At 47.7% G+C, this 24495-nt stretch overlaps 1 protein-coding gene across 8 annotated transcripts in view; it reads right to left on the bottom strand.

Moving 5' to 3' along the window:
- Window positions 1–24495, bottom strand: part of LOC147459719 (uncharacterized) — a 196741-nt gene that overhangs the window by 90957 nt on the left and 81289 nt on the right. For all 8 annotated transcript variants that reach the window (XR_015187903.1, XM_086510945.1, XM_086510939.1 and 5 more), the window contains 2 exons: window positions 1857–1919; window positions 997–1044 (listed from right to left, as the gene is read on the bottom strand). Coding sequence is in view for 7 of the 8 variants with exons in the window: in XM_086510945.1 (XP_086367071.1) it covers window positions 997–1044; window positions 1857–1919 (111 nt within the window). In the remaining variant the exon portion in view is untranslated. The remainder of the gene's footprint in view (window positions 1–996; window positions 1045–1856; window positions 1920–24495) is intronic.

The following is a 24495-nucleotide window of genomic DNA, read 5'->3' as shown; positions in this document are numbered from 1 at the left end:
CCACTCGCCTTGCTCACTCAAGGATCACTTGGTCAACTACTCTAGGCAGGTCAAGAGGTCTAGCGGCCAAATAGTTGGCCCTAGCAGGTTGACTGCCTACTTGAATATTCTAGGTCGAGCTGGACAGTCTATAATGCGCTCATGTATGACCCATACAAGGTAGTGTAAGGACCGTCTCAGTCCCCTGAAGGTTCCTCTGCATATTATCACACGAAAAACAACACTTCTTGCCTAGTAGAAGCCCTGCACCCCCATTTTTACTACCTCCCGAGGCCTCTAGCTCTATTTGCAAATTGCAATAAGTGTACAAAAAGGATTTGGAGATCATTTGTAGATCTCTATCCTCATCCAAGAGACTTCTAGGGGTGCAAAATGGAGCAGCACTGTTGCGGCCAACGGCATATGATGGCTTGTTGCCACCCACTCATGATGTCCAGCCTGCATCTCATCAGTCTGTCCTTGTGTTCAGGACGCTGTCTCTATCCAGGTAACTTTGAGCATTGATCTTCTAGCTCTCAAGACTGTCTCTCGATGAGTCCCATGAGGTCATCTTATCTATATAACCATGATACAGCCTACAGGAAGCTCATGTGGCTGACCTCAATATTTCTGTTTAATCTTCATGGAAGTTTGTACATAACTCTGGATAGACCAGGCAACTTTGGTCTAGGTACTCCATCACCATCCACAAAGAAACAAGTTCCTCTCTTCATTCACTTGGACGTTTTATTGGTTTCCCCAACACAGTCATAGGTCCAAACCTCCTACGCTCTGAGCATATGCTCATTGCTGCTCTTGGATGTTCTTTGCTTCCAATATCTGATGCTTACCCTTGAGAAAACCAAACAAAGTAGCAGCCAAGTGTCCTTTTTGTGCTGTTTACTTTGTGCTATGTCACTCATTTGATGGGCGTACTTGATTTTAAAAATTTGTTTATTAAAAGGCAACTTCTGCTTCATAGAAATAAATAGAATTCAATACACCGAAATTTTGTACCTTTCCAAGCTGTAACAGTATGTGCTCATTATCAAACTCTGTCACAAGCTGTACAAAATGAAATAGAAATGTCAGAGATGATCCGAAAGCCTCAGAACACCCTAAAATTTTACAGATAAAAAATAGGATAATCATAAGCATAGAATGATCTAGAATTCTTATTTTCGAAAGCTTTGACTCGTTACAAAAGTCAACTCTCTTTTTCATTTCAAAAATAATTATTTTCACCTCTCCTTACATAGGCAAGATTAGATTCAGCTCCACTCTGAGATCTCATGAAGTTCTGGAAGGTAAGGAATTATCTTGTCGTAGCTTTCAGATATGTGACAAATTTTTCGCACATACAGCATTTTACTATAGCAATATTGGACAGAATCTGAAGGGCAAAAGAGGTTAACTATTTTCAGTATTTGTTATCCTTGTAGTAAAGCGGCCTTTTATTCTTATGTGAATGGATCTACGGATCATATAGTTCTTGCTCTTTTCTTTTTTTTCGATTCCCTAAACGCGTGTTTTCCCAGATATAGGCTCCTTTTTTCAAATGATTTGTGTCTGCTCACACCCCACTGCCCTACAAAAATATATCCACTATTGATACTACTGATGTAAGAGTGGGTATATTCCTGGGCCGCATTGAAATTTATGATTGTCAAATCCCATCAAGCTTAGCCATGAATAGCCAAAGTGTGCAGACAAAACGGAAATTTTAGGCCCCCAGCACAACGCAAGGCCTCAACCAAATGTTCAGACCCTCACGTGTCGATCCCTTATGTAAAGTATTCACCAAAGTATGCCAACCAAAATCATATGAACAAGCACGTCTTTTCAAAATCAAGAATAGGCTGAACAAACTTTCCAACCTGAAAATTCTTTACAGAGGAATGTGTAGCCCGGCCATGAAAGTTTAAGCAGTACGATCTAAGCTGAGACCAACAAAAGCAAAGACAATCTGAATCAGCACAAATAATAAGGGAGGCCAAAATTTTCACATAATTTTCCCTAAAGCCATTCTTTCATTTTTCAAATGATAAGACTCGCTATGTTGCCCCTTGCATCATTAATAAATAAATATAACCTAAGAATTCTTGTCAGAATTATAAGGCATAGTGATGAGTATTATGTGGCTTGCATTGCCATTTGGAAGCCAAGGATGATCTTGTTGATATATAGTATGCGAATGGCACAGGATCAGTTCTTTAAGACGATTAGGAGACTTTTGAGGTTGTTTGATTTGCCTTGGCCACAGGCTAAAGATTTTCTTATAAACTCAGCATCATCCATCTGGCCAGCGGTCGGGTGGGGTGCAGGGTGCGGGGAGAAAGAGCAGTTAGGGTGCGGGGAGAAAGAGAAGTTATATTAGAGTCTTTAAAAGCCAAAATGACCTATAAAACAAATTCAGATACAACTTTGCCTTGTCTCTAAAAAAAGCAAACGGGCACAAACTAAAAATGATTACAGTGTTATTTAGAGAGGAGTGGCACTGTTATTTAGAGAGGATCTGCAGCCACTGATACATATAGCCCGCAGGGATGAGCTGGCTAGATACATGTGGGTGAGATTGAAAGCAAAGACACGCAGATATCTCTACCTAGCTATTTGCTACTTTCCCCCGAGTACATCAGTTTATGCATCACCAAGAGGACAATCCCCATTCTCTATTTTGGATGATGACATATGGGAGTTCTCTAGGGATGGTGACATTATCATCCTAGGGGACTTCAATGCTAGGACTGCCCATCACCAGGCAGTGTTTTATGATACTTCAGAGGAGATGCTAAGAGAGCTAGATGTTGTAGAGACGGGCCTGTCTAGACTATCACACCATGTGGAATATACTGAGTATGGGCGACACCTGATAGACATGGGCACCGCACATGGATTGGCCATCTTGAACGGCCTACAGAGAGTTCCCACTACGGGAGTTTTTACATGCTTCCCACACAGACATGGAGCCAGCACAGTGGACTATGTAATGGCACAGCCGAATATCATCTCTAGTATCCAGGATCTCACAATTGGGCCCAGACCGGTCGGGGTGGCAGTGGATCATGCTCTGGTGTCAATGACCATCTCCTTCAAGTTCAGTGTAGCACACAGACCACGGGTAGCACCCCCCACAGCCAATACTAGCCCCTAAGCAGGACTCTTGGGTCCATCAAATTGTTTATAAAGCAGCATGAGGGAGCAAGCAACATGTAAAGCAACCAAGCTTTTGAAAGCTTTTGTGCTAGCAATGGCATTCGGAGGCAAAGGACAACCCCAAGGACGCCTCAAAAAAATGGGATTTCGGAAAGGATGAACAGGACAATCATGGAACGAGCACGAAGCATGCGCCTACATGCAGGCCTACCACTTGAGCTTTGGGCGGAAGCTGTAAGTAAGTCTGTGTACTTAATCAATCGGTCACCCTCAACGGCATTGGATGGGGGAGTTCCAGAAGAGGCATGGACAGGTAAACGCTGAAAACGCTAACTGGCTGGAAACCCTAAATTTCTAGCGGGGAATGCCACGTGGCAGCAGGTACAGATTTCTGGGGATTGCGGGCACATGATGATGTGGCATTGTACGGTCATTTCCGCTTTTTGCGGCGTGAAAGACGGCAGCCATGAATGCTTTTTCTCTTGCGCAATTTGAGCTAGAGAGATAGAGAGAGTTCCATTGCTTTATTTTAAGAAAAAGCCCTATAGAGGGTTTCGGAGGGAGCCACCTCAGTCCAAGATTTCGTTGAGCTGTGTGCGTCGCCCCTCGGCCCCCCCTTCCCCTCCGCGGTGCGGGGAGGGGGAGGGGCAGAAAGGTTGATCGAGCAGCCCCGTGCCTCGCGGCACGGAGGAGGGGGGCCGCCCGCGCGGCGAGGCGAAGGGAAAGCGTCCTTGCCCGGCGCCCCGCCGCGCGGCCGACGGACGGCCTATCCACAGCGGTTCACTCCACTATTGGGGTGAAGCAAGGTTGCCCGCTCTCTCCTACTCTATTTGGTATGTATGTGGATGAGGTTTCTGACTACATTGAGAGAGATGGTGATAGAGGTGCACAGCTGGCAGGGACATGGATTCCACTATTGTTATATGTTGATGATATTGTGTTGATCTCTGACTCTCCGGAGGGGATGCAACATCACGTGGATGCTTTGCATAGGTTCGCCCATGAAAGTGGTTTGTCTATCAACCTTGGTAAAACCAAGGTCATGGTATTTAATACCACCCCACAGTGGATCGCGAGGTCAGCGCCCGCATTCACATACGGCCAGGAGATAGTGGAGTATACAGATGCTTACACTTACCTTGGAGTGGTTTCAGTGCACCAGCATTTTCATTGAGGAGAGCAACGGAGACTAGACTGACCAGAGCCCATGCAGCATTGGGTAGACTGGAGAGGACGTGTCCACATGTTCAGTTTCAGAAGCCTCGGACGAAGCTCTGGCTCTGTGACACTTTGGTGGCTTCTGCATTACTTTAGGGAGCTGAGATTTGGGGACCTTCATTGACCTTCACGAGAGGACAGGTCGCACTGATGGATGGGGGGACATGGAGAAGCCACTAGTCTCTATGGTCTCGCGGCTCATTAGAGCCAAGCTTCGGTGCCACGTGCCATTATCAGGGCAGAGCTAGCTGCCCCCCCACTAGTGGTGGAAGCGCTCACCAGATCTGTCTTCTTCATACACCGCATGTGGGAACTTCCCAGAGACAAATATGCCTGCCTTGCACTTGAGTCCTCTCTACAGTTAGCCATACAGGGAGATAAAGCATGCTGGTATGCAGAGATGATATCATGGTTCCAGGCGCATGGGTTCAGCATAGACAAATTGCCCCCCTTCCAATACTCACTGGATGCACCCTCTCTGACTCTTACACAGTCCGAGATCACCAGGCTCATCCGCCAGGACCTGACTGATGCCCGAACCTGAGAATTGCCCTGCGTGCTACCTCTTGCTGCCCTGCACGCCTTGCATCTACCGCGAGACAGAACCTTACGCGAGAGAGAGAAAGAGAATTCAACTCACCTGTTGCATCACCTGTAGAGAGAGAGAATCTCCTTGCGTGCTGCCTCCTGATGCCCGAGAGAACCTTACGTGAGAGAGCCTTGAGTCATTGTAGCCTGAGAGAGAGAGAGAGAGAGAGAGAGAGAGAGAGAGAGAGAGAGAGAGAGAGAGAGAGAGAGAGAGAGAGAGAAATGAAATGAAATGTTATATTAACGTCTTCAAAAGGCCAAAATGACCTATGAGACCAATCAGTTACAAAATAGTGAATCTAATACCATGTCTGGGTACAAAAGAACTAGAAAAGAACTAGAAGTGGAACAAAATACTACTACTACTACTACAATCTAAAACTACGTGGGTGTAGCAGCTGATACAATAGGTACCCGGTAAACTGGATGTAACAGTGTGTGAAACAAAGATGGAAGAAATGGTGAGGATCCATCCTCATCTGCACTCTGGATGTCGAGAGAGTATGGCTCGAATCTTCTGTTGTAGTCTCCGTCGATGCTGTGTAGCTCCTCTCCTCAGTCGCGGTCGTCTGTATCTCTGTAGCTCCAATGCTCGGTCGATGAGAGTGCCAGTAGTGGTCGAATGAGTGTGGGACGAGCTCTGCAGTGGTGGCTGCTCCTCTAGCTGTCCCATATCTAGTGAAAAGAAATTTGTAATGTGTCTCTGGGACTGCCTCTCTCTAGCTCTCCCCAGTAAAGTGTCTCTATACCTGTGTAACTCAAGTAGATATAGTCCAAGACATCTCTGATCCTCATAACTCATGACCCTAGATAGAGGACCAAAACCCTCTCTGAATAAGCAGTGGAAACGCCCCCGTATCTCATAGAACACTGTGCAATGACATATGTAGTGCAACTCTGTCTCTGGCTCTCTCTGGCATAATCGGCATATCCTGCTGTCTGCTGGTATCCCTCTGAATCTACCGGTCTCAATCTCGAGCTGATGTGAGGATGTGCGTATCTGACCAATGGCACAACGCAAACCATGAGACATATGTGTGTCCATGTAGCTGGGTCGAATCACAAACCCATCTCCTGTGAGGTGGAGAAGATGCTCTCTATAGAAAGCCATCTTTGTGCTCAACTCCTGAGGCGGCTCTATCCATGTCCTCCTGGTGTCGAGCTGGATCAGGTCCTGACGAATGAGTCTAGTGATCTCCACCCGTGTAAGAGACAGCGAGGGTGCCTGAAGAGAATACTGGAAAGGGGGCAACCTGTCCATGGTGAAGCCATGCGTCTGAAACCATGAAGTCATCTGTGCATACCAGCATGAAGTGTCCCCCTGTAGAGCTAACTGTCTGGAAGACTCAAGGGCCAATCTAGCATATCTGTCTCTAGTAGTATCCCATAGGCTGTGCACAAAGGACACTGATCTGGTAAGCGCCTCAATCTCCATGGGGGGGGCAGCTAGCTCTGCTCGAATGATCGCGTGAGGTACGGAGGCCTTGGCTCTAATCAATCGGGAGATCATAGATACCAAGGGCCTCTCCATACCTCTCCAACCATCCTGGCCTACAGAAGGTCCCCATACCTGTACCCCATACATCATAGCTGAGGCTACTAAAGTATCAAAGAGCCATAACTTTGTCCGAGGTTCCTGGAACTGAACCTGCGAACACATCCTCTCCAAGCCTCCCAAGGCCGCATAAGCTCTGGTCAGTCTAGTCTTTGCTGCTCTCCCCAAAGAAAACCTCGGCCCAGTGAAGACTATCCCAAGGTAAGTGTATGCATCTGTATACTCCACAATCTCTTGACCATACGTGAAGGTCGGTGCCGATCTCCTGATCCACTGCGGTGTGGTGTTAAACACCATGACCTTGGTTTTACCAAGGTTTACAGACAATCCACTATCCTCTGCAAAACTGTCTAATGCATCCAACTGTCGCTGCATACCCTCTGGTGAGTCAGAGATCAAGACAATATCATCAGCATATAACAACAATGGGATCCACGTCCCTGCCAGCTGGGCACCTCTATCACCCTCTCTGTCAATGTAATCAGACACCTCATCAACATACATACCAAATAGAGTAGGAGACAATGGGCAACCCTGTTTCACCCCGATAGTGGAGTGAACTAAGTCAGATATCCCCTCTGGGGTGCGTACATGTCCCATCACTGATTTGTATAAAGCCATAATCCCCCAAATCAGCACTGTGGGCACCCCCATCTCCTGCAGTCTGCGCATCAGTCGAGCTCTCGGTACCATGTCAAATGCTTTGCGGAAATCCACAAAGCTACAATAAATCCGTCTCCCATGTGACCTGCCCTCCTCAATGATAGCTCTGAGTGTCAGAATATGGTCAAGAGTGGAGAAACCCCTCCTGAAACCTGCCTGTCCCTTTGCCCGTACACCCTCACCCTCTGCCCAGTTACTCAACTGCTGCTCAATAATGGATGCATACAATCGTGCCAGTGTGTGTCCAACCATAATAGTGCGGTAATTTCCAGGCTCTGTAGGATCACCTGCCTTGAATATAGGCACAATAGTAGACAACCTCCAAGTCTCAGGTAATCCCTCACACATGGCACGATTGAACAACACTGCAAGAGAGAGAGATGAAATGAAATGAAATGTTATATTAACGTCTTCAAAAGGCCATAGTGACCTATGAGACCAGAAAGTTACAAGGTGGTGGATCTGATACAAAGTCAGAGTAACAAAATAACAAAGACACAGTACAAAACGAAGATATATACTATGGGATCCTAGATTGGTTGATGTGAACTAAGCAAAAAGGAATCTCATTAATTTCCTCCATGGTTAGTAGTCTGACTGGGCGTAGTGCATGCCTGGCCAGCGTGCTCCGAATCTTCTGACGTAGCCTCCGTCGATGCTGTGTAGTCCTCCGCAGTCGTGGGCGCCTGGATTTCCCCAATGCAATCGCTCGGTCGATTAGTGTGCCTCTGGTGTGGGACGAGGGGGAGCTCTGCTGTGGGAGTGGTTCTTGTGGCTGTCCCATGTCTGCTCTGAAGAAGTCTGTGATCCGTCTTTGAGACTGGCTAGCCTCGCCATTCATCAGGCTATCTCTGTGTCTGCGCAGCTCGAGCAAGAACAAACCCAGGCATCTCTGATCTTTGTATCCCATGACTCTTGAGAGTGGTCCAAAACCCTCTCTGAACAAGCAATGGAAGCGGCCTCGTATCTCGTAGTAGACGGGGCAACGGCATGTATAATGCAGCTCTATCTCAGGTTCCATGTGACACAAGGGGCATGTCCTGGCCTTTGCTGGTACTCCGCTGTATCTCCCAGTCTCAATCCGCAGCTGGTGAGAAGATGTGCGTAACTGGCCAATAGCACATCATATCCCATGAGACAAGTGGGTATCCATGTATCTGGGTCTTGTCACAAAACCATCTTCCGTAAGCTGGAGAAGGTGGTCTCTGTAGAAAGCCATCTTCGTGCCCAATTCGTGTGTTGGTTGTATCCATGTCCTCCTGGTGTCTAGCTGGGTCAGGTCTTGGCAGATGAGCTTAGTGATCTCTGACTGTGTAAGAGTGAGAGATGGTGCATCCAAATGAGTACTGGAATGGTGGCGGCCTGTCTATGCTGAACCCATGTGCTTGAAACCATGATGTCATCTCCCCATACCAGCATGTTGTATCTCCTTGTATGGCTAATTGTCGAGAGGACTCAAGTGTTATGCGAGCATATCTGTTTCTAGGAAGTTCCCATGTGCGGTTTATGAAGGAGACTGATCTGGTGAGCGCCTCCACCACTAGTGGGGGGGCCGCTAGCTCTGCTCGGATAATGGCCCGTGGTACTGATGCCTTGGCTCTAATGAGCCACGAGATCATAGAGATGAAAGGTTTCTCCATGTTCCCCCATCCGTCTGTGCGACCCGGCCTCCCGCGGTGATCCAATGAAGGTCCCCATATCTCAGCTCCATAGAGCAATGCTGAAGCCACCAAAGTGTCAAAGAGCCAGAGCTTCGTCCGGGGCTCCTGAAATTGAACCTGCGAACACATCTTCTCCAATCTACCCAATGCTGCGTGGGCTCTAGTCAGTCTGGTCTCTGCTGCTCTTCTGAGTGCGAAGGCAAGTCCGCTAAAAACCACTCCAAGGTAAGTGTAAGCGTCTGTGTACTCCACAGTCTCTTGGCCGTATGTGAATGTAGGTCCTGACCTCCTGATCCACTGTGGGGTGGTATTAAACACCATAACCTTGGTTTTACCAAGGTTGACAAACAAACCACTTTCGTGGGCAAACATATGAAAAGCATCCAATTGACGTTGCATTCCCTCTGGGGATTCGGAGATCAACACTATATCATCAGCATATAACAAAAGTGGAATCCATGTCCCTGCCAACTGTGCACCTATCTCCCCATCGCTCTCAATGTAGTCGGAGACCTCATCCACATACATACCGAAAAGAGTAGGAGAGAACGGGCAGCCTTGCTTCACCCCAATAGTGGAGTGGACCGGTGTAGAAAGTCCCTCCGGGGTGCCTACATGCCCTACTACTGATCTGTACAATGCCATGATCCCCAAATGAGCTCTGTGGGTACTCCCATTTCCTGTAATCAGCTAGACACCAGGAGAACATGGATACAACCAGCACAGGAGTTGGGCACGAAGATGGCTTTCTACAGAGAGCATCTTCTCCATCTTACGGAGGACGGTTTTGTGACGAGGCCCAGATACATGGACACCCACTTGTCTCATGGGATATGATGTGCTATTGGCCAAATGCGCACATCTTCACCCAGCTACGGATCGAGATTGGGAGATACAGTGGAGTACCAACAGAGGCCAGGACATGTCTCTTGTATGACATGGAGCCTGAGACAGAGTTGCACTACACATGCCACTACCCCGTCTACTACGAGAGACGTGGCCGCTTGCACTCCTTGTTCAGAGAGGGCTTCGGAACACTCTCCATAGTCATGCGGTACAAGGATCAGAGATGCTTGGGTCTGTTTTTGCTCGAGCTACGTAGACACAGAGAGAGCTTGATGAGGGGAGAGGCTAGGCAGTCTCAAAGAAGGATCACAAACTTCTTTAGAGCAGACACTGGGCACGCGGAGGAGCTACTACCACAGGAGAGCTCGTCCCCTAACACCAGAGGCACACTGATCGACCGAGCGACCGAGCTAGGAAGATCCAGACGCCCACGACTGCGGAGGACTACACACTATCGACGGAGGCTGCATCAGAGGATTCGGATCACTTTGGCCCGACATGCACGACGCCCGGTCAGGCTATTGACCATGGAGGAGATTGATGAGATCCGCCATCCACCGATGCTGGATCTTTTGTGATTTAGCCATCCCACATAGCTGCTTAGCTCACACCTAGCGGTTTAGGATTCCATAGTATTTTATTTTGTCATTTTTGGTACTCTGACTTTGTATTAGATCCACCACATTGTAACTTTCTGGTCTCATAGGTCACTTTGGCCTTTTGAAGACGTTAATATAACATTTTATTTCATCTCTCTCTCTCTCTCTCTCTCTCTCTCTCTCTCTCTCTCTCTCTCTCTCTCTCTCTCTTCAGGAGGGGGTTACCCTTCAGCGAGCTGAGGACCTCCGAGCCACACGGAGACCGAGAGCATCTGGTTACCAGACACCTGTACTACATGAGAGGGAGATTACAGAGATTCGGGCTCGTCATCAGCGCCGTATCCAGGAGCAGATCGCTCATTTACATCTACATCCAGAGATCATGCTACAGGGGATTTTTACTTTGCCATCTCCTATGTATCACATATTACATCCTCATTATGGGACTGGATGGAGCTAGCTAGTTTGCATTGCATTCTTGTACACCCCTACGCATATATTTCACATACCCTTAGTGTTAGTGCTCCATCTCCCACCCCACCCCACTCCACTCATCACTCCTATCCTACTAGTTCAGTTTTATTTTATTTAATTTCATGTTATATTTTGTCCTTTTTCTGGTCACCCAGAGGGCATTGATAGTTGTACATAGATTTTGTCTCATAGGTCGAGTTCGGCCTCTAGTAGACGTTAATAAAACTCTCTCTCTCTCTCTCTCTCTCTCTCTCTCTCTCTCTCTCTCTCTCTCTCTCTCTCTCTCTCTCTCTCTCTCTCTCTCTCTCTCTCTCTCTCTCTCTCTCTGTGTGTGTGTGTGTGTGTGTGTGTGTGTGTGTGTGTGTGTGTGTGTGGGTGTGTGTGTGTGTGTGTGTGTGTGTGTGTGTGGAGCAACACTTGAGTAATTGGGCAGAGGGCGAGGGTGTACGAGCAAAGGGTCAGGCCGGCTTCAGGAGGGGTTTCTCCACTCTTGATCATGTTCTGACACTCAGGGCCATCATTGAGGAGGGCAGAGCACATGGGAGACGGATCTATTGTAGCTTTGTGGATTTCCGCAAAGCATTGACATGGTACCAAGAGCTCGATTGATGCGCAGACTACAGGAGATGGGGGTGCCCATAGAGGTGATTTGGGGGATTATGGCTTTGTACAAATCAATGATGGGACATGTACGCACTCCGGAAGGGGTATCTGATTTAGTTCACTCTACTATTGGAGTGAAACAGGGCTGCCCATTGTCTCCTACTCTATTTGGTATGTATACTCTATTTGGTATGTATGTTGATGAGGTGTCTGATTACATTGACAGAGAGGGTGACAGGGGTGCCCAGCTGGCAGGGACGTGGATCCCATTGTTGCTATATGTTGATGATATTGTGCTGATATCTGACTCACCAGAAGGTATGCAACAACATTTGGATGCACAGCGCAGTTTTGCAGAGGATAGTGGATTGTGTGTAAACCTAGGTAAAACCAAGGTTATGGTGTTTAACACCACACTGCAATGGGTCAGGAGATCAGTACCTACTTTCAAATATGGTCAGGAGATTGTGGAGTATACAGATGCATACACTTACCTGGGGGTAGTCTTTACTGGGCCGAGATTTTCTTTGAGAAGAGCAGCGGAGACTAGACTAACTAGAGCTGGTGCGGCTCTGGGAGGAATGGAGAGGATGTGTTCGCAAGTTCAGTTCCAGGAACCTAGGACAAAGTTATGGCTCTTTGAGACTTTGGTTGCCTCTACTATGTTATATGGGGTGCAGGTTTGGGGACCTTCTGCAGGCCAGGATGGTTGGAGGCGTATGGAGTAGCCCTGCTATCTATGATCTCTCGACTGATTAGAGCCAAGGCTTCCGTACCGCATGATATCATTCGAGGGGAATTAGCTGCCCCCCCTATGGAGATTGAGGCGCTTACCAGATCAGTCTCCTTTGTACACAGTCTGTCGGATATTACTGGAGACAGATATGCCAGGGTGGCTCTAGAGTCCTCCAGACAATTAGCTCTTAATGGGGATACATCATGCTGGTATGCACAAATGGCATCATGGTTTCAGACACATGGTTTCACCATGGACAGGTTGCCTCCTTTTCAATACTCTCTACAGGCACCCTTGAGGTCTCTGACGCGGGTAGAGATTAATAGACTCATTCGTCAGGATCTGATCCGGCTGGACACGAGGAGGACATGGATAGAGCCATACAGGAGCTAGGCACAAAGATGGCTTTCTATAGAGAGCATTGAGGAAATCAGATGAGGATCAAGAAAAAATCAATGTAGAACACATCTTACTTGAAACCCTTCGGCACTCTTTCTCTTTGGACTGGACCACTCGATCAAGTTTAACGTGGAAGTCGATGATCCAAAGACGTTGCAAGAGGCGATACGCTTGCTCAACTTCAAGAGACGAAGCACAAGAAGGGTAAGCTCAAAACGGCCAACAGTAATGGTACCTCTTCCTCTCAATCTCCTCTAAAGATAAGGACAAAAATTCTAATGGGAATGGTAACAACAAAAAAACTCTGTCAGTTCTTCTTCTCAATCTAATTCTCCATATCTAAATCTCAATCTAAGGGAGATAAATCTAAGGATAAGGGTAAAGGAAAATTTGATAAACGTCAAGTCAAACCTGCTGAAAAGATTGCTCAAGGAGTTTTAGGTGGTCAATTAAGTAGACAAGAACAGGCATTGTATGCAAAGGAATGTAGGTGCTTCCATTGTCATGTAGTAGGTCACATGAATGCAAGGAACGTTCCTTTGCATTGTATGCAAAGGAACATAGGTGCTTCCATTGTCACGTAGTAGGCCACATGAAGCAAGATCGTCCAACAAAAGAGTTTTAAAAGAAACCTCTATTGCGTCAACTTCTGACTCTAATCCTAAGGTGAATGCTATAAGTGTGGTCGAGCAAGAAGCTAAGCAGGAGAGGGCTTTTGAAGAGGATGAACTCATAAAATGTTATGGACATGTTAATGGTCAAAGGGTCATTGTGTTGTTCGATTCTGGAAGTTCTCGTGAGGCCATAAGCGAATCTCTTGTGAAACATGCACGTCTTCTAACTCCACCCTCTCGGTGTTGGGGCTCTTTGAAGGCATGGACGCTTCGATCTTTAAAGAATGTGATGATGTCAAAATGGTCATTCAACAAACCCAATTCACTCGTCTTTTTGTAGTCTCTAAACTTGCAGGGTGTGATATCATTTTGAGCATTAAGTGGTTTTGCATGTTCAAGCCCATTATCGATTTGGAAGGAGCTTACATTTCTCATCAAAGATAATGTGTCGCAACCCGTCCTCATTCGAGGAGAGAGTGGTATTCTCTCTCATCTCTCACGTCTAGGAAAACAGAGAGCTACGCCGAGAAGCCCAAGCGGCGGTCATCTATGCCAACCCTTGTCCCATGCACATGGCTCTGTGTGCCACGTGGACATGCTTCATCAACTTCCAGAGCCAATTTTCCACTTCTTCCTAGAAAGGAGTGTCTAGAATCCTAGGAGGATTAGTACCAGCAATTTTGTGAGCCTGTTCGCAGGACCAACATGTCCGGACGAGTCCATTAGATTAGGTTTTCCAGTTTTGGAACTCTCTTGCATAAATGGTTTGTACACGCGTTTTAACAGATGTTATTACACTACGGTGGGCATCTGGCATGACGTGCATATAGTTTCAGGTTACAGGAATCCAATGAGCCATTCCCCGCGTTGATCGGATTCCCAGATCGACAGATGTGCGACAGTTTCACCAGAAACTTAGCCCTGATCAAAAACTTATAAATAAAATCGTTAAATGATTTCCTTTGTTGGGTTGGTGGACGGTTTGCCCTAACTCAACCTAGAAAAGTTTATAACCAATATCTTGCCCTATAAAGGGAGTTGTAGAGCCAACGTTTTGGATCAAACGAGCCAGCACCAGAGATCGGCCTATCGTTTTTGCAGATCAGCCCCTTGGCGTTTTGGACCTTCATCGCGAGCATCCGCGCCGAATCAGTCATAGCAGCCAGCATTTTCAATTTTTAGCCCTTTTTCCTTGCCAAAAGAGCCACGAATCTACGAACGCTACTCTCTCTGCTGCAGCCTGGAGCTTTTGGCAGCACATCAAGCCTCTCTCATGGCCATTCCCTCGCCGCATCAAGTACTAACATTGTTGTCCATCATCTGCTCCATCATCAGCTACGTTTTCAGCATTGATTCCCGCGACAGATCTGCTACATTTCGCGCTTCAGATCTGCGTTTTTGCAACTAGTTTTCCGCCCTTCATTCCTCTCACATCGGGAGCACAATTCAGCCCCAAATCGGCCCTTGGTGGCCATCCACAATTCCACATCGAGATGGATCCAAAGGTGCATCAGATCAGCCCCAGTCTCCAAAGGTGCCTCATCTTGAGGAGCTACCCCGACAACAATCATCATTCAAGTCAATAGAGTCTGCACTTGAGGTATTGCATGTGTACATTCCATTTACGCAAACTAAAGCAAATACCAATCGGCAACGGTGTGGGTGGCCCTTGAAGGGTTGGTTGCAACCCCATCGGGTGTCATTCTCCTCCTCTCTCTTTCTCTCTCTCCCTACACATCTCTACTACACTCTCTCATTCCCTCTCTCTAGGGAAAAGTAAAAGGAACCATAATTCAAGCTAAAAGGGATCACTAACGAAGGAAAGAAAGAAAAGGACTTGTAGAAGTGCAAAACCTAAATCTTTACCATAATCAATTCCGCTACACCTGGCATTGGCATCTGAGCTTTGAAGATTTTGCACTAATCCGGTTATCTTTGAATTTTTGTTTTTGTTTGAGTGTGTTGTAGCATTTCGCCCAAGGACGCTTCTCTCACTCAAGGAGCTGCAAGACCTACCATTGTGCGTAGGACCGTGCGCCTTAAATGTAGGAAATGCAAACACTGTATACCGGGGGTTATAGTTGTGGTGCGCCTGCAAGAGGGTAGTTGACTTGGTAAGCACGCTCGACCACCTCGCCATAAAGAAATCTTAGCATTGATATTTGCGGGTAACCTTCGTGGACATCGGCGTTTGTATATCCACCCATTCGCTCTACGAGCATTCATTCGATTTGGAGTTTGGTTCACACCATCCGAGTTGAGGTTATTGTTGGTCGCTAACCAAGAAGCACATCGTTGATCCAAGAGGCAGTCCACTATTTGCGAGTACATCCATCATCACCATCATTGTGTTTTGGACATTTCCCCATCACCCAGGGGAGCCTCTCTCTCAAAAGTCATCGTGGAGAACATCATCTACAAGGAACTTCATCCGAGACCACCCTATGGAGGTGCATGGAGTTCATTTGCAGTATCTCACCTTAAGCAAGAGGGGATGTCACGTGCACATGGCTCTGTGTGCCATGTGGACATGCTTCATCAACTTCTAGGGCCAACTTTCCACTTCTTCCTAGATGGGAGTGTCTAGAATCCTAGGAGGATTAGTACCAGTAATTTTGTGAGCCTGTTTGCAGGACCTACACGTCCGGACAAGTCCATTAGATTAGCTTTTCCAGTTTTGGAACCCTCTTGCATAAATGGTTTGTGCACGTGTTTTCATGGCTGTTATTACCCTGCGGTGGGCATTTGGCATGACGTGCATATAGTTTTCGGTTACAAGAATCCAACGAGACATTCCTCGCGTCGATCGGATTCCCAGAATCCATATGTGCGACAGTTTCACCAGAAACTTAGCCCTGGTCAAAAAACTTATAAATTAAAACATTCAATGATTTAATTTGTTGGGTTGGTGGACAGTTTGCCCTACCTCAACCTAAAAAGTTTATAACCAATATTTTGCCCTATAAAGGGAGCAATAGAGACATCGTTTTGGATGAAATGAGCCAGCGCCAGAGATCAGCCCATCGTTTCGCAGATCAGCCCCTTGGTGTTTTGGACCTTCATTGCGAGCATCCGCACCGGATCAGCCATAGCAGCCAGAGTTTTCAATTTTCAGCCCTTTCCCTCGCCGGAAGAGCCATGAATCTGCAAATGCTAGTCTCTCTGCTGTTGAATCAACCTTTCGGCAGGACATCAAATCTCTCTCCCGGCCATTTCCTCACCACATCGCTGTCCATCATCAGCTGTGTTTTAAGCCCTGGTTCCCGCAACAGATCTGCTGCATTTTGTGCACCAGATCTGCGTTTTTGCAATCAGTTTTCAGCCCTTCATTCCTCTCACATCGGGAACCCAATTCAGCCCCACATCAGCCCTTGGTGGCGCCTTATCTTGAGGACCGCATTAACAGTCATCATTCGAGTCGGTAGAGTTTGCACTTGAGGTATTATACAAACTAAAGCAAATACCACATTGGCAACGGTGTGGGGGGCCCTTGAGAGGGTTGGTTGCGACCCCATCGGGTATCATTCTCCTCCTCTCTTTCTCTCTCTCCCTCTTGCACAAGGCACACGGAGGATGGGTAGAACCTTACAACATGTCCACGCCAAAATTTAGCCGACATTAGATGGCTGGATTGAATAGCCGCTCCTTAAACATCAAGCAAAGGGTGTGCTTGCAACAAGTAAGCACAGGGCCTACTTGATTAGCAGAGTCTCTCTCTCTCTCTCTCTCTCTCTCTCTCTCTCTCTCTCTCTTTTACTATTTTAAGGATTTCGAAACTATTTTTTGACTATTTTTAGGGGTTTTTTTATGTTTTGAGGGCTTCGAAACTGTCTTATTGCTGTTTTTAAGGGTTTTGAAACTTTTTTTTTTGTTTTTTAGGGTTTTTCCTTTTTTTTTCTAGGGTTTCAAATTTGTGTTTTGCTGTTTTTTAAAGTTTTGACGCTGATTTTCTCTGTTTTTTAGGGTTTCACAAGCGTTTCTTGTTTTTTTTTTTTGTTTTTTTTTTTTAGAGTCTCTCCCCCCCCCCCCCCCCCTCTCTCTCTCTCTCTCTCTCTCTCTCTCTCTCTCTCTCTCTCTCATGGGAAGCATTGGAGAAGTGCCAACAGCTTCCCTCACGTGTAAGAAGATGCATCCCTCGCCGACCGCCCACAAAGCCTCTTTCATGCAGACATGGAAGAGGATGTCGGAAATAGAGAAGGAAATGAGAGAATGGAGAAACGAAGTGGAAGAGTAGAACAAGGAGAGGAGCACTATTCTTCAAAGATGGACCGAAGAAAGAGATGGCATGCATAGGAGGATCGCTTTGCTCGAGGAGAAAGTGGTCATCCAAGAATCCATCATCCGAAATCTACAAGGTGAGCTTCTTGAAGCCAAATGTGAGCGACTCGAAGAAGGGGAATTTTAGCCTTCCATGATGGAGGAGTTGAACACAATTAAAAAACAAGTGAGGGTCATCAAGGAGGAGGAGAAAAAGAAGTCATCTTGGGTCGAGGGGCATCACCAAGACACAAAAGAAAGTGGAGGCGGCCGAGAAATGGATCAAGATCACCAAGAAAGGGAAAGCTAAAGAGGCTTCTTCTACACCTGCCATCATTAACATGACCTTCGAAGCGAAGAAGAGCAAATAAGGTGGCTACGTGCCTTACATGTGAGGGTCACCGGCCTCAAGGATGTCAAAAATGTTGAAAAGAAGGTCACAAGCCTCATGTCCATGATGGGAATGGAGAAGCCTTTACACACAAAGGCATGGAGGGTGGGCAAGAGGAGTGAAGGCCCGGGAGAGTCCTCAACTCACAGAGCACTCATACTACATTTCCCCTCCTTGGAGGAGGATGTAGCAGGGCTAAGTGTCGCAGGCACTGGATAGACAGTTAGTTGCAGTTGGGCTGGGCTGAGTCCACACTGGACGGACTTTTGTCTGGTCAGTGAAACGTGGCAAGCATAAGGGTGGTGCTCTATCGGACGCGAGGCAAACCACCACGACCACATTTTTGAGATAGTCTTAGCTGGATTAGACATTTGTGAGCAGTTGGTGGCTCTTTATGGTTGTAAATATCCGTAGTTGTTTGGGGTTTTGATTATCCACTTTGTATGGTCTAGCGTCTAGTCTCGAGTCCGGAGTCTATAGAGTTCTGCTCGACACTCGCACTCTCCCTGCACATTGGAGCCTCTACACTCCCATTGTACCTTCAGTCCTGCGCTTGGAGCTGTGTGTGATGCGAGCCAGAGTTGTATGGTTCTTTGAGCTTGTCGAGTTCCATTGAGTTGAGTCTGCAGTTGTGTTTTGAGTCGTGTCGTGTCTTGAGTCATATTCCACTTCTGTGTTTGAGTCGTGTTCCTATGTGATGTTCCTTCTGTTGGAGTGAGGTTTCATGCATACTACACTGAGCAGCACCCACTCTAGAGAGCACGACACCTTTTCCTTGCCCTACAGGTGCTCTCGTTTTTGCCACGCCCGGTGGGACGTTAATTGAAGTCTCACTCTGTTGCGCCTACAAATCGAGGAGCTAGCTGATTAAGATTAAGCTCTCGTCTGTGTTTGTCTGGGATCTCTGATCTAGTTTGATCTCATCCAGCTTCCCTCGACCAGCTTGGTCTAGTCTCTCGTCCATGTCTAGCCTGGTCTCGTCCAAGTCTAGCTAGGGGTCTAGTCACTCGTCCTGGTCTAGCTGTCTCTCGTCCAGGTCTAGCTAGGTCTCGTCCAAGTCTAGGGGAGCCTAGTCCAGTGTTCATTCAGGACTCAGTTCATGCCGTGAAGCTTGGGTAGACTCTTAGTTACTGTATGACATATACAAGGCAGTCAAAGTAGCGACAAAGTCCATTACTAAGTCCTCTGAAGTACTACCACAGAAAGCGTCAACCATTTGTGCCAAGTAGAAGTCCACCAGCCCCATTACCCCTACCCTCTTCTCACACGACTGCCTCCATTTCCTCAACCAATTCTACACACCTCCCCGCTCACCTTCTTCAGCAAAGTGCTCGACCAGTGTGTTATAGCAAGCCCTTGAGCACCATGCTCTTGAGCAGACAGCCATGGAGGAGCTCACAAGTGTCCTAGCTAAGGTAAATATAAAGTTTCCAACTTTCAAAGGACTCTCCACAGAGGATGCAGATGACCATGCCAAGAGATTTGTCTCCCTCTGCAAGGGTCGTGGGCTCAATAGAGAAGAAGCTTACCTAGTGCTCTTCCCATCAACATTGGATGGCTTGCCCGATAAATGGTATAGTCAGTTTGCAGGCAACCATTTTGCGACTTGGGCTACATTAAGATGGGAGTTCTGTGAAGCCTTCAAACCGTGGGACTTCCAAGAAAAAGTTCTGGATGAGCTGGCCAACCTAATGCTCCATCCCAATGAGACTTTTGCAAAACTCATGACCAGAACAAAGTGTCTGGTCGCTAAGCTTCCCCAGCAACCAGGTGAATTTATGGTGAAGAAATGGGTAGAGAAGGCTCTTTTTAAGTCTTCTCAACAAAAACTCAAAGAAAGTCTCCGACCTAAAGCCACTCTCGAGGAGTTTGTTGGAGTTTGTTGTTGCTGCTACTAGAATAAAGGGGGCACGAAGGCTGTTCAACGACTCTCCTCGGGTAGAGTCTGCCTCTGTACTCTTAAAAAGTCCATCTGACCCCTTAACTTCTTTACGCAGGGAACTAGAAGCCCTAAAGCTACAACGGGCTCTTCAAGAGGAGAGGTCCTTCTCTCTTAGACAGGAGAAGCCTCCACATCACGAGGCGTTGGAATAGATCAAGTTCGGGCTTATTGCTATTTCTGTGAAAAGGCGGGACATGAGGATAAGGATTGCTACTACCTCAAAGGATTGAGACAAATACAGCAAAGTCTTGGTCCTACTCTTCAACAAGGGCCTGCATCCAACATGCTCTCTCCCTATGGCCATCCAAACCACATGCCACCATTGTTGAATACACCTCCTATGCAAGGTATGACAAGCACTTTTTCGCCTCATAGTTTTTATCATGCCAATGCTCCCTTAGCTCCTCAGAGCTTCTAAACCTCAGCGTACCATTTCCTTCTTCTTCTTCATCCCATCATTTTCTGAGTGTGGATATTGGGTCACTCTATAACCCTTCTCTTTATACCAGCTCTCTTGGTAAAATTCATACCCACTCTCTCTGCTCTCTCTGTGTAGTACTTCAGATTGCCATTTATGAACTGCGTTTTGCCCTCTCTCCTGAGTCACCCCTTTCCCTACAACTCTCAACCCCTTGCGCGTACCCACTAACGTTCGCCTCTACCTACCCACTAACCCTCGCCCCTCTCTACCTTCCCTCGCCCATCTCTACCTTCACTCGCCCCTACCCACTAACCCTCGCTCCTACCTAACTTCACTCGCCCCTGCCCACTACCCCTCGCCCCTCTCTACCCTCCCTCGCCCCTACCCACTAGACTTCGCACCTACCCACTGCCTCTCGCCCTCTCTCCCCTACCTCGCCCATACCTACCTGTCTCTCACCTTGCGCACCCCCTCCTCCTCTTTGTCCTCTGTGCCCCTATCTACCCACTCTGTACTCCTCGCCCTATCTAACCCCTCTCCCTTTTCCTTTTCAATTAAGGCCCTACAAGAACACCCTCGTCACTCCCCTTCCTCTCAGCTATCGCAAAAGCAGATATAGCGCCAGCACGTTCCTACACGTTTGTTCTCCAACAGACATTGCAACCCCTGACAATCTACTTCCTTTCAGTCTGTACAATCTGCACACTCACGCAGTGTAATATATCATCTGCTCTCATCATGATCTGCAAGGTTCTGTATGTATGCTTCTGTGGGATTGCGCTTGGAATGTAAGCTCTTGTGGTACAGAACAGTATAAGCTTGCTGAGTGTAATTTTCCTGCGTCCATCAGAGAGTGGTTACTGAATAAATATGGCAAGTAATAGTCAGCAAATACGGCGAGAAGTTTTGCGCAAAAAGCCTACGCGTAGGGAAAGACAAAGTAGTTCTGCAGAGGAAGCGGAATCTGATCACACCAGCCATGGGGTTACTGAGATGACTTCCAGTGCAGCAAGTGACGAGAGTTACAGAGTACCCTCTCACATGGTGGATCGGGATTCCAGCTCAGAATCAAAATCAGGGCCTTCTAGCAGCCAAGAGGTGGATCCCAAAAACATAAGAAAGGGGGCAAGTCATGTGTTACGTCATGCAATCAGCAGACCTCCTAAGTCCAAAAGTGAAGCACCTTTCACATTAAACTTTCACATGCAGCTACCTCATCCTTCTCTGAAGGATATCCTTTCTCAACAGCAACTAGGTCTGACTGCATTAGCAACTGTAGAATTACCCACTGATGTGCCTGGAGATATGGTACACGAGCTTTTGAACCGTTTTCCAAAAGTGCGGGGCCACAACCTTACCCCTACCAGGATTGGTCATGCACTGGGAGTGACCACCTTCCCATCTTTGAAACCCGCCCACGCACATACTCCAAGCTTTCCAAAGATGCCACAGTTCAGGCGTGTTAGGAGTTGCTACACTCTGACCACCCAAACTATGCGCGGAATAAAGAGTTATGTAATGTCATTAAGTATTACTTTTCACTTAGAGATGCTAGAGAATCAAACAAAAGTTTGCCCACAATGTTTTCCCATTGTGAAGGACTCTACTGTCTGATCCACACAAAACCTTGTGGATTTCACCAAATTCCTTACACATCTTTGCAATCCCGGGCTAAGAGGTTTGGAGCCCAGGTGCAGTCGATACAGTCTAGCTTTCAGTGCTTTGCAACTCTTATGTTGGCTTTGGTTATTATCATACATATAAGCCCTGTGGATGTGGATGTGGATGTCGAGATGCAGAGTACGCACTCCAAAGAAAAAGGGAAATCTATTGCCCATACAACAGGTCTACTTGAGAAGAAAACAAAGAAAAGGGCTAGAGTGGTGAAGGATACAACGAAATCCCTAATATCGTTGCCAATATCAGAGAGTCAGGAGCTTCGAATTAAGCACCCTGTCTGACGCTCATCATCTACTCTTGCTACTTATCCTGTGGTATGCCCGGGTGTAGTTGTGGCTTCTACACTGTGTGTCCCATTCTCTACTTCTTCCATTTTTACTCCTACACAATGACTAGCTCCCGCGCCCCGCTTGCAGTTGCTTCTTCTCCTATACCTATCCCTATTGCAGCCACTCCACCCGTCTCTACTCCACCAGAGATGCATGCTCCCAGTTCATCACTAGCAGGGCCACTTACCTGACACTCCCACCTGACACTGCTACAGGTTATTCCACAGTTTCGGACTCTACATCACTTTTTCGGCTATCTGAGGACATACTGCAGGAGTCCAGGCAGGCCATTGCTACCATTGAGCTTGGGGCAGAGCGGTTGGCTACTACTCACCAGTGCCACTCCACTACATATGCAGCTATTGAGGGCTCTCTGCGTGTCGCAGAGAGCGCGATTGCAGATAGAGACGCTACTATTTTTGCTTTGCGACACACATTGCAAGAAAAATCTAAAATCATTGACGACCTCTGAGCTCAAATGCAGGGACTTCGGGAAGTTCTACTCCACAGTGATATGGGAATTCAGGCTCCAGTGAGTAGGGGATATGGCTGGACAGGGTAGGGGATATTGGTATAGGCTCCTGTTGGGTATGTACCGCCAGGTAGCTCTGCCCATTACATGGGACCTGCTACACACACTTCGGTCGGAAACGGCCAGCCTCAGCAATTTACCTACTATCCTCGGGGGGCTTCAGCCATCGGCTTCCTTACCACAGATGCAGTCGACACAGAGTATTCCTTGCAACAGCCTTGCAGGTGCACACCGACATGGTTGTGTTAGTCGACACCCTAAGTACACTTCAGGCCAGATGCTCCCATCAGTTGCGCAGCAGGTGGTAGCTCTAGTCACCGAGAGCCAGTTCGTCCAGAGCAGCAGAGCTCATAAAGCAGCAGCCTCCCATGTCACGTGCACATCTAACCCTATGTGCATGTGGACAAGCTACTTTAGGTCTAGGGTTCAGGTCAGCTTAGGAAGTGTTCTAGCACCTTTGTGAGCCTGTGCACCTACATGTCCAGGCACTTAAAGTAGTTGCATATCCTCTGGTTGCACACAGCATGATCATCATCATGACAGTCAGTACCCATCATGAGCATTTTACAGTGCACAGAACCCATTTTCCCTATTTATCCATTTTTCACTTATTATTTAATAAGTGACTTTTGTTGAAAAACTGGGTAGGGCAAATTTGCTAAGTTCTATAAAAGAAACCTAGCACTAGCACTTCTGGCAGAAGAGGCGGCATAAGTTCCAGGAACTTGCAGTGCATCTTCTCAGCAAGACCGGCAGGTGCCCCCAAAAAAAATCTCTCTCGATAGATCACTCGCTGCTGTTGTACACTGCCTCCCCTCGCCATCGTTGAACCCCCCCCCCCCCCCCCCCCCCCCCCCCCCCCTCCCTTCCCCCAGCTTTGTTCGTGTTGCCCCTGCCCAGCATTGCGTGCTGGTGCTCCAGGCCTCGCGTGCAGCCTGCTCGCCCTCTGCCTATTCGCACCAGCCCCCCTCCTCCACCTCTCCCACTGCTGCCACTGCCTCAGCCTGCCTTCCGCCACCCATCCCCCCTTTTCTGCGCACCTTTAGCCCCCCCACCAAGGCCTCGCTCTGTTTAGCCCTGCAGTGGAGTTCTCTCTGGGACATTCCTCGCTGGGTTTCACAGGGATTTGGCTTCACGCGCCCTCTTTCCATCACAACAGTAGACACTGATGGAGGCTCATGCTCCGCCCCAAAGGGACACCTCAGAAGCCCCCTCGCCCGACCCTACAGAGCCCACCATCTGACTTGCTCTCTCGCCAACAGAGCAAGCGAGTCTTGCCGCAGAGGTGGAGCGCCTTCACACGACCTCCATCATCTACAAGATCATCGGCACCCGACCTAACAAAGGGAAGGTGCATGATCTCCTCCAGGTCCGCATTTTAGCAGAGGTAGGCAAGATTCTCGATGTTCAGTTTCTCAGGCGTGGCTACTACCAGATAGAGTTTGAGACACCCGAGATGGCGTCCAAGGTCATTGCGATGAGCCCCCTCGCCATCCGAGCAGTTCGAGCACACTTTCGACAGTGGCACCACGGTTTCGACCCAGCTACCGACGTTCTTGTTGAGGAGGCAGACCTGCCCATCTTAGTCTGCTTCCCCGGCTTGCGAAGGGAGTACCTTCCACTCCTTTCCAGGATAAGCTCAGCGATTGGGACTGTCCTGGAGACACCTCGCACGATAGCCTCTGTAGCTACCAAGGCGGCCGGCATCCCCACAATACGTGTTTTGGTCTGGGACACCCACACTCTCCCGAAGGTTATCCTAATACCTCCGGGGAGTGGAGATTAGTTTCGTCAAAGCATGGAGTATTCAGGCCTCCAGAATCAGTGTTTCATTTGCAAACAGATGGACCAT

This window comes from Adiantum capillus-veneris, chromosome 4 (genome assembly GCF_014529385.1).
Source record: "Adiantum capillus-veneris isolate H3 chromosome 4, ASM1452938v2, whole genome shotgun sequence".
Classification (NCBI taxonomy): domain Eukaryota; kingdom Viridiplantae; phylum Streptophyta; class Polypodiopsida; order Polypodiales; family Pteridaceae; genus Adiantum; species Adiantum capillus-veneris.
Note: the sequence above shows the minus strand (reverse complement) of the source record. Positions and strands in the feature narration are given on the sequence as shown.